At 40.9% G+C, this 15616-nt stretch overlaps 1 protein-coding gene across 1 annotated transcript; it reads right to left on the minus strand.

Moving 5' to 3' along the window:
- Positions 1 to 4580: 4580 nt before the first annotated feature.
- LOC141018301 (uncharacterized) lies at positions 4581 to 9303 on the minus strand. The gene is made up of 4 exons (XM_073493234.1): positions 9213 to 9303; positions 7485 to 7537; positions 5458 to 5817; positions 4581 to 5270 (listed from the first exon to the last, which is right to left on the minus strand). The coding sequence occupies exons 2-4, from the start codon at positions 7528 to 7530 to the stop codon at positions 5032 to 5034; spliced, it is 645 nt and encodes a 214-aa protein (XP_073349335.1). The 5' UTR covers positions 7531 to 7537; positions 9213 to 9303; the 3' UTR covers positions 4581 to 5031.
- Between the last annotated feature and the right edge of the window lie 6313 nt (positions 9304 to 15616).

Consider the following 15616-nt stretch of genomic DNA (forward strand, 5'->3'; position numbering starts at 1 on the left):
CATACTCTCAAAGAGGTAACCCTAACCCAGGTGAAACCATAGTCCCCAAAGAACTAAATGACCTGAATGAGTGGTCATCAAATAGGTCATCAAAACGTCAGCCCAATTCACTTGATTACAGGATTCAGTTCAGGAAACTGTCGTCCAACTAGTGTTCCAGCTGCAACATCCTCAGCTGCCTGTTCCTCCTCCCACACCTTCAGCTCCTGGCTCCTCTCGTGTGTTGTCACCCAGATTTGCCACCCCTTGCCCAGCCCTGCAGCCTGACAAAGAGCTCAAGGTGTCAAACTGGCCTCCAAATTCCACAGATCTCAATCCAATTGAGCATCCATTGTATGTACCGTAACAAGTCTGAACCAAGAACGATCCACAGGGGCCCCAACGTGGATGGAACTTGGTTCTGGCACATCCCACGGATGCTCAACTGGATTGAGATCTGGGGAATTTGGAGGCCAGTTCGACACCTTGAGTTCTTCATCAGGCTCCTCAGACCATTCCTGAGCAGTTTCTGCAGTGTTGCAGATGCAATGTCCTGCTGGGGGGTCACTGCCATCAAGGAGTGTAGCTGCCATGAGGGGGTGTACTTGGTCTTGAAAAGAAAGAAAGAAAGAAAGAAAGAAAGAAAGAAAGAAAGAAAGAAAGAAAGAAAGAAAGAAAGAAAGAAAAAGAAATCAATCAATCTTGTCATGTCCTCTGAGGTTAAATATTGTCATAGTTGATTGAAACATGCACTGATTTACATGTATTGTCTGCAGACATTTCTCCCTGTGGTTGTGCTCTGGGTGGAGATGGTGTGAACTGTTCATCATCACAGTGACACATCAGGAGTGTCTGTCAGTCTGTTGAGCCAATGAAAACTCAAACACATATAGAAACAGGGTTTGAGTTATGTGGGAGCCAGAGGGAGCTCAGCTCTCATGAGAAGAGATCTGAGCTGCATTTTATCTCATAATGTGACTTTTTATCTAATAATTTTGACTTACAATGGAAATATTTTTTCATCAAGCTCAGTTTTCTTCCTTATTTTCTTTAACTTCTTGGAAATAGGCTTCCATAAAACTGCTTGGATATTTTTCCTGCGATGTGCGGTGAAATCTGATGATAGCAGGCTTGTCAGTTTCTCTCCTCTGAACATATCCCATCTCATTCAGCAGAGGGAAAACCTTTTTACCTTTGGTCTGTTGGCCATACACAAGTCTGCAAGTCGAGGCAAAGTCTGCCATACACATCTCCTCAAACTCGGGTGTTTCATGCCTGGCTTTGTACTTGTCTGTCAAAGATGTCATCCACAAATGTACATATTCTGATGTTGTGTTTTGCAGGTCTGACATGGGGCGACTCATTTTCACCGGGTTGTCATCGTCATCTGTCGGTATGAATACGACACCGCGTGAACACTTCTTTGTCTTGATACCACATGTGCGGGTGACACACTCCTGGGCGCTGACCTCTCTCTTTTTGGAATAGGCCTGCATGATTTCCCTCATTTCATCACACTCATTGACAGTTGAATGAGTTCTGAATGAGCGTTTTGAGATACTCACTGACAGAGTTTTCACTTCTGCAAATATATGTGCAGATGTAGTTTATCAAACTGTAATAATTCAGTATGAACTGAACATCAATATTTGCATCCTAGGCAGAAAGTAGAGCTGCGTTATATGGATTTACCCAGCAGTCTTTTGGGTCACGCTTCAGTATCACGGCATTTGATTGTTTCATCATGTGCAGACATTTCTTATACTCGTTGAGTGTTAAATTACATCGAGCCAGGAGCTGGTCTAAACTCAGGGAGGCAGTTTCAGGTTCATTCAGCAGCAAGTTCAGTGGTCTGAGCTTTTCTTTTGCCTCTTCCAGTTTTCGTGGATCATCTTTTTCTCCAGGTCTTGTTATCATTGTCTTTCTGGAAGGTGGCTGGGGAAAACCAAAATGACATCCAGAGCTGGCACTTTGGAAACATGTCCTTGTCCATGTCCATCAAAATCAACTTCCGCACCCTGCTGACATTTTATTGCTTCAATCACCTCAGGCCAACGCATTACTGCTGCAGAAATCGAACAAAAGAAAGTAGGAGTTCCGAGCTGTCTTATCATGGCAAACAGATCTCTCGTTGTTTTCTCCCAATAGGCTGGTGTCCCTCTCAGCAGCTGCATGAATCTGACTGCATCTTTATTTCTCACCAGTCGTTCAACCTCTTGTTCGTCTTGCAACATTCCTGAGGTTATTTTTCCCTGGTGAAAGGTTTTCCCTTACGTAACTGAATTGTCATGCTGGATGTGGACAAGTGTATTTCACTCACAAACTGTGCAAAGAACAAATAGTTTGTGTCTCTGGCAAACCAATCATCAACACCTAAAAGCCTGGTTTTGAAATAAATAACCATTGGGTGTTCACAATCATCATCATCATCTTCAGCCTTCGTCACAAATATGAACATACTTTCCAGTCAGGCATGCTTCAACCACATCTGGATTTTTTACATAATTTGACCTTGTGCAGCGTTGAATTTGGTTTGGAAATGAAGCCTTTTGACACACAGTGCAACAAAATGTGGGACCAGCCTTTATTTGTGATCTGAAAACAGATATGGCCTCGTTGATCAAGGGGTTTTCAGCCTCTCTGTCACTCTCATGTGCTTGTCTCTTTATTTGTCTGTATTTCCTTATTTTCGTTGCACATCTCATCTTATGCATACTCCTAAATGCTAGATTGTTGTTACGCCTCTCTCGCATTCGTTGTCTCATGAGTTGTCTGTGTCTTACCCTGAAGGCTTAGTCATGTGTACAACGCTGTGCAAAGTAAAATCGCTGCCTCCTATTGAATCCAACATCGTTTCTGTATCTGTTCATAAATGCTGGTTTTGTTTTTCTCTGAATTCAGGATTGTGTCTGTAGGCATTATCACTCACCATTGTATTAGTTATTGGAGCAGAAGAGTTTGATTCATTTTGAGGAGCATCATTCAATGTGTCAGAATTCAAAGTGAATTGGCTCAATGGCTCTGGTTCAGTTTCCATGTCAGTGCATGCTTCATGTACAGTGTTATTGCAGACATCAGTAACAACAGTGGTTAACCTTTGAGCGCTCAGGCTTGACTCCCTCTGAAGAGCATCATCCAGCACAGCAGTTGATAGAGCAGCAGTCTGAGTTGTAGGTGGACTCCTGGCATGGCATTATTCAGGTTTGCCGTGTTCACACTGTAAAACTCCACAGGCTTCCACTCATAGGTACAGGAGGACTGTGTGTCCATCATCTTGTGTTGCTTCATGAGCCTGTCAATCATATCACTGAGATGTGGGAATGTCAGCATGACAGCTGTACCAGCGATGGCTGAACCCAGGGGTACAGGCAAACCTTTGGCTGTTCTGGAGTGTGGATCAAAGAAACCGTATCTGCCTGACCTGGTTCTGAACATGCAATACACAACGATCTCATCATCAGCACTGCATATTGGACCTCTGATAACAAACAACTCAGTCCTGCCTCTAGGTCCAGAAAGTAATCTACAGCTCCAGGTAAAGGATCGCCAAATGTCCCGTATCTTGAATGGGCAAAATTTTGCAGAAAAAGCTGAATATTTCCAAAAGTTTGATAGATAGAAACACCACAATGTCCTTAAAAAGCTGAACATTTTGATACTTGAATGGTTTCTGTAGCTCAAAATGTGTAGGAGTGGAAGCCGGAAGAAGAATGCATTCACACTAATAATATTTCCACAAGGACAACTGTGAATGCTGTAAGCAGCAGTACTAACATTACTACTACTACTACTACTACTACTACTAATAATAATAATAGCAACAACAATAATAATAATAACAATAATGAAAATAATAATAATACAAACAATAATGATAAACTAATATATATATGTACATATATACATATATTTATATAAATGTTACGTATACATGGTATAGAAAGTAGAAATGTTTCTCAGCATTATTTCAGTAAAGTGAACACAGAGCAGATTTCAGATCTGTCTAATAAGTGACAGAGTTTGATGAGACGTCCTGTCAAAATAATGGACAACATGAAGGTGAAGAACGTTTCCTCCATCAACTCCATCATTGTTTATCTCCTCTGACTCTTATATCATGGACACTTACTGAACAACATGAAGGCAGGATGTGTTTTAACTGTTTCAACTTTTACAGTAATGTGTGTGAAGCATCAGAGTTGTTGCTATGGTTACCTGCTGGTATGTTGGATGTGTCCTGATAAACAGTTTTATTATCTGCCAGCCAATGGGAAGCAAGTATTTTCTGTGTCCATGGTATAAAATAACCTCATTAAAATGTAATAACCAAACAACACAGCTACCACTGCTGCTGTCAGTCCCAGTCCACAGTAGAGGCTGATCATTCCTCAACTTGCTGTGTTGGGTCTCTCAGGTTCGGGCCAATCCCTCGCTGCTGTTTAAATGTAACTACATGATTTTATTTGACCTATTAAGTGATTACCATGTTAATAAAAACAGCTTCTCTCATATTAATGGATTTGTTTACAGTATGTTCACATTATAAACAGAACATCAGGTAAAGGCAGTACATTGTAACAATGTTCATCAGAAGACAAAGATTAAGATAAAATAAATAAAGACATCACTTCCTGTGTGTCCTGTAACATCATACAACACATGAGAACAAGCAGATCAGTTCAGCTGAAGCTTCATGACATCCTGCAGGAGTCCAGTACAGGAGAGATGAGATATGAATCATGATGTCATATTTTATTATGGATAAATACATCATGTAGAGAAATGAAAAGTATAAATGTAACATATATACAGTTGTAACATACACATGGTGTAAGAAGTCGACATGTTTCAGTAAAGTGAACACAGAGCAGATTTCAGATCTGTCTAATAAGTGACAGAGTTTGATGAGACGTCCTGTCAAAATAATGGACAACATAAAGGTAAAGAACAACGTTTCCTCCATCAACTCCATTATTGTTTATCTCCTCTGACTCTTATATCATGGACACTTACTGAACAACATGAAGGCAGGATGTGTTTTAACCATCTCATTTACACTGTTGATGCAACTGTTTCCACTGATCCTGCTGGGCTGGAGCCTTTCTTAAATCTTCTGCTGGAATTTAGTTTCCTAGACTGACAGCGAATAAATAAATGGCGACGAACAAAACACACAACGACCACTGCTCCTATCAGTCCCAGTCCACAGTAGAGGGCGATCATTCCCCAACTGACCCTGTCGGGTCTCTCAGGCGTGTCTGTGTCGGGTCTCTCAGGTTTGGGCCTTGCTGCTGTAAAGAGACCAAACAACAGAACAGCTGAAGTTGTGACATATTTCTCAGATACTGTGAGAATGAAGTGAAGGATTGTGGATTGTGGTCGTCCTCATTACTTTTCTTCAGGTTCTTATTGATCCAAAAAAGCTGCTGAATTGAACCTGTTAATAAAGTTCTACTGACTTCTACTCAACCAACTTACCAGAGACGTTGAGCCGACATTCACCAAAGTCCACACCATAGTTTGTCCTCACATCACACAGGTACCGGCCCGAGTCCTCAGTCCTGAGTCTGGACATGTGAAGTCTGAGTCGTCCGTCTCTGAGGACGTCTTTGTCCAACTGGACTCGTCCTATAAACTGTTGATCCCGAGACTCTGGGACCTCAACAAATTCATGTAGATGAAACAGGACTGAGACTTTGTGATCAGTTATCATCTCACAGAAGATAAAAATGGAGTCAGGGGAAGTGTCAGTTGTGGTTGGGAACATCCATTCCAGTGTGATGTTGTGGTTCTCCTCTGCCTGATAGGAGGTCTGTGTCACATTCACTACAAATGTTCCTGTTGAGGAGACAGAGAGGGAAAGTGAGGAGCAGACACACTGACAACTTTAACATGGCAGCCTTTAAACTCCATCTACACATGTTTCTGTGGACAGTTTAGTGACGTCTCAGAGCTGCAGAGGCTCATCAACAACAACTGTTTGCTCACATGTGGGCTACTTTGGGCTACTACACCGCGTTCCAAATTATTATACAAATGATATTTTTCTCTGATTTTCCTAAATAGTCTATGAAAGGCAGTCAGTATAATTTTTAAGTCATCAACCGTTAGGGTATAATTCGCATTTTATTGAACAAACCTCCCAATGATAACAGTATTTTTTTCAAAAATAAAAAACTCAAAATGCACTGTTCCAAATTATTATGCACAACAGAGTTTCAAAACATTTTATAGGTTGTAAAAAACTGAAAATGGTCATTTGTTGAATTTGCAGCATTAGGAGGTCACATTTACTGAAATCAAAAGCTATTTCAATCAAAAACATCTTAACAGGCCAAGTTACATGTTAGCATAGGACCCCTTCTTTGATATCACCTTCACAATTCTCAGACCTGCTGTTTTGATGCAAACTGCCTCCCACCCTCATAGATCTTTTGCTTGAGGATGCTCCAAAGGTTCTCAATAGGGTTGATGTCAGGGGAGGATGGGGGCCACACCGTGAGTTTCTCTCCTTTTATGCCAATAGCAGCCAATGACACAGAGGTATTCTTTGCAGCATGAGATAGTGCATTGTCATGCATGAAGATGATTTTGCTATGGAAGGCACGGTTCTTCTTTTTGTACCATGGAAGAAAGCGGTCAGTCAGAAACTATATACTTTGCCGAGGTCATTTTCACACCTTCAGGGACCCTACAGGGGCCTACTAGCTCCCTCCCCATGATTCAGGCCCAAAACATGACTTTGCCACCTCCTTGCTGACGTCGCAGCCTTGTTGGGACATGGTGGCCATCCACCAACCATCCACTACTCCATCCATCTGGACCATCCAGGGTTGCACGGCACTCATCAGTAAACACGACTGTTTGAAAATTACTCTTCATGTATTTCTGGGCCCACTGCAACTGTTTCTGCTTGTGAGCATTGGTTAGGGGTGGCCGAATAGTAGGTTTATGTGCAACTGCAAGCCTCTGGAGGATCCTACCCCTTGAGGTTGCTTTGTAATGGCATTTTAGCAGCTGCTCTCTTAATCCGATGAATTTGTCTGGCAGAAACCTTCCTCATTATGCCTTTATCTGCACGAACCCGTCTGTGCTCTGAATCAACCACAAATCTCTTCACAGTACGATGACCACGCTTAAGTTTTTGTGAAATATCTAATGTTTTCATACCTTGTCCAAGGCATTGCACTATTTGACACTTTTCGGCAGCAGAGAAATCCTTTTTCTTTCCCATATTACTTGAAACCTGTGGCCTGCTTAATAATGTGGAACGTCCTTCTTAAGTAGTTGTCCTTTAATTGGGCTCACCTGGCAAACTAATTATCACAGGTGTCTGAGATTGATTTCAGTGATCCAAAGAGCCCTGAGACACAATACCATCCATGAGTTTAATTGAAAAAGAAAAAATTAAATGTTTATGACACTTAAATCCTATTTGCATAATAATTTGGAACACGGTGTTATTCACTGAATCACAGTGTAATAAAGTGAAGCTGGAAACTAACCACAGACACAGTTGAGGCTGATGAGCAGCAGGATCCTGCAGATCATCTTCTCCCTGTGAGAGGAGACAGAGGTGAAGAGTCATGTGATCACAGTTCAGTCCTCACATGTACCACAACAAACATCTACTGTCTGTCTTTAGTCTTATTATCCTGCTCATTACACACAAGGACTTCCTGACTGGACACAGTCTTGATGCTAACGAGCTGCTGTATTGTACTTCTGACACAAGATGGCGCCAGTGGTTAAACTGTGAAGATGAAGAGTTCAGTCCAACAGCTTTGACGGTGACTCAGTAAAAACACATCAGCATCTGTTTGGTTCAACAGATTAAAATGAAAGAACAGAAAATATTTTAGCTTCATAATAAAAACACTAAAGTGCCCAAAAGTATGTGGACATCCCAGGAAGCAAAAACGGTGCTATCTGGTGGAGAACAACAGAACAAGTGCTGCATGGTGTACTGAAGACAAACCAGGAAGTGGATTATTCAGCCTTTCTGGGTGTAGAGGTGTGACGACATAATGTCAGTGATGTAAACATGTAACAGTGATACATTAGAAACACATATAAACAGTGTCTGTGTCTGCATGTAAAGAAATGAGAAAACAACTGCAAATAAACACAAACAACCTTGAATATGGCCTCATGTGTCTCTCATGTCCTCTACAGACTCAATGTTTAGATTCAAGATCAAAATGTTTTTGTTTGACAAGATGTTTAAAAGTAGAAATGAAGCTGTTTCTGGTATAAAGTCCCTCATACAGCTGACTGATCCCAGTGAGCATTTCACACGTCACTCATCACAATTGGTTCAAAGGTGAAAGTTGTTATTGTCACATTATAGATGATGAAAGTTGTTTTTAACGTGAAGAGAAATAAAATAAACCTCAGTGACGGGACACGAACCATCAGTGTTATAACTGATGAACTCAAACATTTCAGTTTCTGGAAACCTCGAATGAATCTGTTCAGTGTTTCATGTGATTGTGATGCGATAGTAGTCAAAGCTGTGAAGCTCTCAGTCAGCGTCTTATTTTACATTCATGTACAAAAGATCCCATTACGATGTCCTGGAAGCTTTTTGTCAGCAGTAAACTGCCTGTATATTTCCACATTATTAGACTTAGACTTTCAATTAATCAACTTTGAAATCCTGGTTTGTTTTCACTGGGTTAAATTAAATAAATATGAGTTTGTGAGTCTTCGGTTAGTTGTGGACAAAGAAATGAGAACAAGTCTTCGTCGTCTGTTAACAAAAATGGGGAACTCAACCAAATCCAAAATTATGAGGAAGTAACATGTTTCAGCTCAACTCATCAGTGCTAAAAGCTGCACTAACCCATGATCACACATACAGACTGACTGCAGACACGATCATCGACTCGTTTACATCCACTTTAATTAAGTTTAACCAGAATTTTACAGCTGTAACAGATACAAATATTAAATACATATATATAGAGGATGATGTTTATATCAAAGATATTCATTAGAAAAACATTCTCAGATAAACTAATGTGTCTGGTCTGACAGTTTAGGAGTGAAACATGTCTTTATTCCAGCTGAGATGGTTTAATGTGTCATTTATAGTTTAACATGTCTCTATATGAATCAATGTTTAGAGTCAAGAATAACAGCTTTATACAAAATGTTTTTAGAAAAGGAAACTAAGTTTCTGGTAGAATTTAACTCTTCAGCTGAGATCTTCAACTTAAATGAACACTTACACATGTCAGGTCCAGAGTCTTCAGTCAGTAACAGACGAAATCATGATGAGAGGACAGACTGCAGTGAACCTTTAGTGTGTTTTTCAGTTGTAAGAACTATGGTAGTTCTTACAACTGAGCAACTGATCTCAGGAAGTAGGCGTGTTCAATGAACACACCTACTTCCTGAGATCAGTTTTTTTGGAAGAGGGTAACCTCATGTCAGCATGTCAGCCTACTAGAAAGAGGCTGTCTGATCTGTATTGTTCTGTCATCTGTAACGAGCTCTTGCACGCATTTGCACAGCATGATAACTGTAAGGAAACAACTGCTGAATATCCCCCCAGTGATTACTGAACTTCAGTGAGACTGACAGATACCAGCATCAAGTATCAGTTGTTGATATTGATGTTTGGTGATGATGTGAAGTTCTTGAAAATATTCCCGGGCGGCAGCCTACACGTTATAAAACCAACAGGACCGTTTCCATCTTCACATCACATAAACGTGATACGTATTATGTGTACGGCGTACAATCACAACTTGACTTGAGGAGCACTACTTGTATGAGTCATTAAGTTCTCGTTACTGTATCCTTTCAGTTTCCAGTGCTTCTGAAACAAACACAGTCAGGAAGTCAGAACCACAGACAAATAGACGCCTCACTGAGCGCTGAATCGTACGTCGACGTTGCTACCATATTGGATGTGGCAGATCTGCCCCGTAATCTAATACACGTCAATGGAGTGAACTTTATAAAGATCTTTCTACAAAGTGCTATAAGTAAATGCCTCTCATTTACCCATTCACACATGTACGAATATATCTGGAAAGGGGCTTGGGTTTTAACAGGTTCCCCAAATAAACAAAGTTCCCTCAAGAAAGATGTGGGCAGCCAAGAAAACACAATGGGGCCTAAATAGACCAGAGTTTCTGGCTGACAATCAGAGGGGGAACGAGGGTCTCGGTAATTCAGGGAGCGATTCAGACTGGGTCAGGGGCAGATTCAGTATTAGGGTGAGAGCCCCCGGTGTGCCATTTCCCACCTCTCTTAAGCCTTTCAGTCAGGGTGTCGTCACACCCTGATTGGCTGGGAGGGAATTGCCCCAAGCTGCTTCCACTCCTCAATCAGGAGTCAGTCTCCCACCTGTGCACAGGTGCTCTGAATCCCCTGCAATCAGTCATGAGGAAAATCAGCCCAAACAAAGAAAAATAGCAAGTCAAACAATTGGACTGCTACAGGGTTTATTTTATTTTCTCTTCATGTTAAAAACAACTTTCATCATCTATAATGTGACAATAAGAACTTTCACTTTTGAACCAGTTGTGATGAGTGATGTGTGTGAAATGCTCACTGGGATCAGTCAGCTGTATGAGGGACTTTATACCAGAAACAGCTTCATTTCTACTTTTAAACATCTTGTCAAACAAAAACATTTTGATCTTGAATCTAACGTTGAGTCTGTAGAGGACGTTCAACTATGAGACCCATGATGCCAAATTCAAGGTTGTTTGTTTGTTTGCAGTTGTTTTCTCATTTGTCACCACTAGTTCTGCAGTGTTTTCATGTGGCAGCTAGATGTTGTCATGTTTCCTGCTGATGGTGGACAGTTTAACCACTGGCGCCATCTTGTGTCAGAAGTAGAATACAACAGCTCGTTAGCATCAAGGCTGTGTCCAGTCAGGAAGTCCTTGTGTGTAATGAGCAGGATAATAAAGACAGAGGAGTATTGTAAAGACTAAAGACAGACTGTAGATGTTTGTTGTGGTACATGTGAGGACTGAACTGTGATCACATGACTCTTCACCTCTGTCTCCTCTCACAGGGAGAAGATGATCTGCAGGATCCTGCTGCTCATCAGCCTCAACTGTGTCTGTGGTTAGTTTCCAGCTTCACTTTATTACACTGTGATTCAATGAATCAGTTAAAGTAGCCCACATGTGAGCAAACAGTTGATGTTGATGAGCCTCTGCAGCTCTGAGACGTCACTTAACTGTCCACAGAAACATGTGTAGATGGAGTTTAAAGGCTGCCATGTTAAAGTTGTCAGTGTGTCTGCTCCTCACTTTCCCTCTCTGTCTCCTCAACAGGAACATTTGTAGTGAATGTGACACAGACCTCCTATCAGGCAGAGGAGAACCACAACATCACACTGGAATGGATGTTCACAACCACAACTGACACTTCCCCCAACTCCCTTTTTATCCACTGTGAGATGATAACTGATCACAAAGTCTCAGTCCTGTTTCGTCTACATGAAGGTGTTGAAGTCCCAGAGTCTCGGGATCAACAGTTTGTAGGACGAGTCCAGTGGGACAAAGACGTCCTCAGAGATGGACGACTCAGATTTCACATGTCCAGACTCAGGACTGAGGACTCAGGCCGGTACCTGTGTGATGTGAGGACAAACTATGGTGTGGACTTTGGTGAATGTTGGCTCAAAATCTCTGGTAAGTTGGTTGAGTAGAAGTCAGCAGAACTTTATTAACAGGTTCAATTGAGCAGCTTTTTTGGATCAATAAGAACCTGAAGAAAAGTACTGAGGACGACCACAATCCACAATCCTTCACTTCATTCTCACAGTATCTGAGAAATATGTCACAACATCAGCTGTTCTGTTGTTTGGTCTCTTTACAGCAGCGAGGGAACTCTGTCACTTATTAGACAGATCTGAAATCTGCTCTGTGTTCACTTTACTGAAGCATGTCGACCTCGTACACCATGTGTAACGACTCTCTGCACTTTATGTTGTTACCTTTTTTATTTATAGTTCTATGTGATGAATTAGGCCTTAATAAGATATGACATTAACACTGACAGTATATCCTGTACTGGCCTCCTGCAGGATGTAAAGAAGAATCAGCTGAACTTTAGAGCAGAGAACATTCAGCAGATCAAAACAGAAATTACACGTTAAAACATTAAATAAACTGAAACCTGTAAAGAGATATTTTTCTTTAATATCATGATACATGATCCCTCTAAGATTTAAGATTTAAAATTGGCTTTATTTATCCCACAACGCGGAAATTCACTTGTTACAACAGCTCAAGATGCAATTAGTACAGGAAAAAGAGTCAGACAAATACGCATAAAGTTAAATAGAAAATAAAAATTAAAAAAACAAGATATTTACAAAAACAAACAAGTGGAAAGTGATTGTTCAGGTAGTGTTTGAGTTAAACAGTCTGATGGCTGTGGGGATAAATGATCTGTGGTAGCGCTCCTTCTTACACAGTGAGTGTAAGAGTCTGCTGCTGAAAGAGCTGCTCAAGGCTTCCACAGTCTGGTGCAGGGGGTGAGAGGTGTTGTCCATGATTGTTGTCAGCTTGGCTGACATCCTCCTCTCACCCACCACCTCTATGGACTCCAGTGGACAGTCCAGTACAGAGCTGGCCCTCCTGACCAGTTTGTTCAGTCTCTTCCTGTCTCACACTGCATAAAGGTGCACTGACGCCACCACAGTGTCATAAAATGTTCAAAGTAATGTCCTCTGCACCCCAAAGGACCTCAGTCTCCTCAGCAGATGGAGGCGACTTTGGCCCTTCTTGTATAGGGCATCTGTGTTGTCAGTCCAGTCCAGTTTATTGTTGAGGTGAACACCCAGGTATTTGTATTTTACCACCATCTCGATGTCCAAACCCTGGATGTTCACTGGTGTGAAGTTGATCACCATCTCCTTTGTTTTACTGGTTTTACTGTCGTTTTACTGGATCGCGGACCGACCCGGCTAACTTCCGGTTTAGCGCCCGGCTAACTTGATGGGGGATACAATTATTTAATCGTGCAGCTCTTCGAGACTTTCAAAATGTTATCAGACCGAATGGCTCAAATTATGACAGTGAAACGAGTCATTTCACTGGGGTTGTGGTGCTAAATTTTTTTTTATCCACCTGTATACAGATGCTTCTTTCACAGTGGGTCTATTGTCGTTTTCTCTTCTGTTACAAATGTTTCCGGTGCATTTGTGACGTCAGTGACGTATAACGTAACACTTCAGATAAATATCACAGATGGGCTGGCTGGCCTGCGGGAATGGGATCAATGTGCGATTTTTATTTAGCGGGTTGAACCGCGTTTAAAAAATCTGTGTAAACCCACTAATTTTGATGGAATAGCGGCATTAACAAGAAAGCTATCAGTCTACAGTTACTGGTAATGTGTGAACGCCCTCTAGTGGACAGAACCTATAACAACCACATGCTGACAGTGGCATTGGCAATGCATAAGCCTGTGTATACAGTGTAGAGGCACATCATAAATATTCATATAGTCTATGAAAGTATATATATAATATTCATTCTAGATCTGAGCATTCAAAAAATCCAAATATAATTCGAATATTAAAAATAATGAAAATGTGATTATAGAGGAAGACTGACAGCACTATTTATGACTGAGTGAAATAACCCCAAAGTATATCCTGTGGACGCCATGATAAGAAATGTACAGATTCTTTTAATGCTAAGGTGCTTCAATGCATCTCAGAAGACCCACTAAGCAAGTAAATAGCTGAATAAGATTACAAAATTAGAATGTTTACATAAACTGACATTTCATTTAACTTAAGTCTTTAAATATATTTCACTGCTCCAATACTCTGTGTAAAATACGGAACCTATGAATGTTTTCTAGGCTAAAATAACCTGTGACAGAATGCTAGATACATTAGAGATGATTTAGTCTGCAGACCAACACTTAATAGTCCACTGGTACTGTATAGTAATAACCCTTGTGTTCATATCAATACTCTCACTACCCCTGAACAAGTCAAGACGATGATCTCAAAGCACTGCACCTCAGTGTGTGATTAGTATTGTTCTTTTCAAATGATTTAAACTCAATCAATATGAGGAACACCTTAGTAATCTGAGACTTAAATAAAGGTTTGAATTGAACTGAAATGCTGTTTTCCTTCTTACATAATAAAAACCACTGAAACATATTTATGTAGATGTCACAGGGCAGGACTCCACCTGTGTCCCTGGCAGTCCTGAGAGAGGACGTCAACCAAACCACACAAAGGCAGCAGCACAGCAGTCCACTGAACTCACTTTGTCACCATACTATCTTATACAACTGGTTTAGTGTCACAATCAATAAAACACTCAGACATCTGAAGTGACACAGTCTGCTGTGAGATGTGTTTTTAACACTCAGGTGCATCGTTGTTAAACTGCTCCTAAAACAACTTTGTCACCAGGAGGCTCTTTGAACAAGCAGGTACGCTAATGGTCTGGATTCATTTGTAGGATGCAGAACAGATCTTTTAAAATTCCCACATATCCAACAGATCTGGTAAAACCATCAGTGATCAGGGGAGTAAGAAGATAAACACATTGGACAGGTTGTAAGCACTTCACAAAGGAGAGAAGTATGTGAAAACTCACACACATACACACACAACTCCTTCCTATCAACACACGTCTATGAAGGAATAAGTCAAGGGAAGAAGTAAACAGATCTTGTATTTAAGTAGCAATACCGCAGTGTAAAAATAATGTCAAATGAAATATGGGACACCTTTAACACTGCTAGAATCTGGAGTTCATGTCATCCTGGATACTAAAGATAAATATGCATGATATGGCATGAATGAAGTTACATTATCGCCAAGTTTAAGTGACATATCATTGAATGACGACATTTTACACAAGAAAACTAAATAAATCAATTTGCTGCACAGAATCAGTCACTCCATCACGCACGCACGCACGCAGGCCATGGAAACAGGATATAAAAGCTGCTCCTCATTATTTCTCATTGCAGTTAAACTTGACACCAGTTGACCTGTCGCGGATCTGTTGTTGGAAAGTTTAAATCTCGGAAACCTGATCGACTTGAAGACTTCATCACAAACACACCTGTTGGATAAAACCTGATCACCTGAAGACTTTTTTTCCCTAAGAAACCATTTGTATTACTGACCCAGAGGACAACTTCTGCAGAGCGTGGACCACCGTTAACTGCTGGAGAAGTGGTTTCGGGTGGACCCCCTGTGGCGAAGAGTCTCTGCAGGTAGGACATCTTTTATTATCACACCAAGTGTATTTATTCATCTTCTTAGAGGCGTAGAAATGGGTTTCAGTTGACAGTGGTACTCATGGTAAACTGTTGAATTTACAGATAGGATATTGAAAGCATTTTAGCTAGCCTTTCGTGAAAAGTCAGTTTTGGGTGACACTGGACGTTTTCTCCTGTAAAGTGATTTTGAGATGATAAGAATGTAGTGAAAGTCCCGCGACAGGTGAGGACTGTGTCCACGGTTGTGTAGTGATTTTAACATACTGTTATTATTGTTTTAGGGCATCCATTTTTACATATTTAATGTCGAAAATTCAGGGAAAAGATGGCGACCGGGCCTTTATTTTGAAAAATGCCAAAATAAGCAACGTTTTTGTCTCGTGCGCCATGGAGACGATGG

Source organism: Pagrus major, chromosome 22 (genome assembly GCF_040436345.1).
Source record: "Pagrus major chromosome 22, Pma_NU_1.0".
NCBI lineage: Eukaryota > Metazoa > Chordata > Actinopteri > Spariformes > Sparidae > Pagrus > Pagrus major.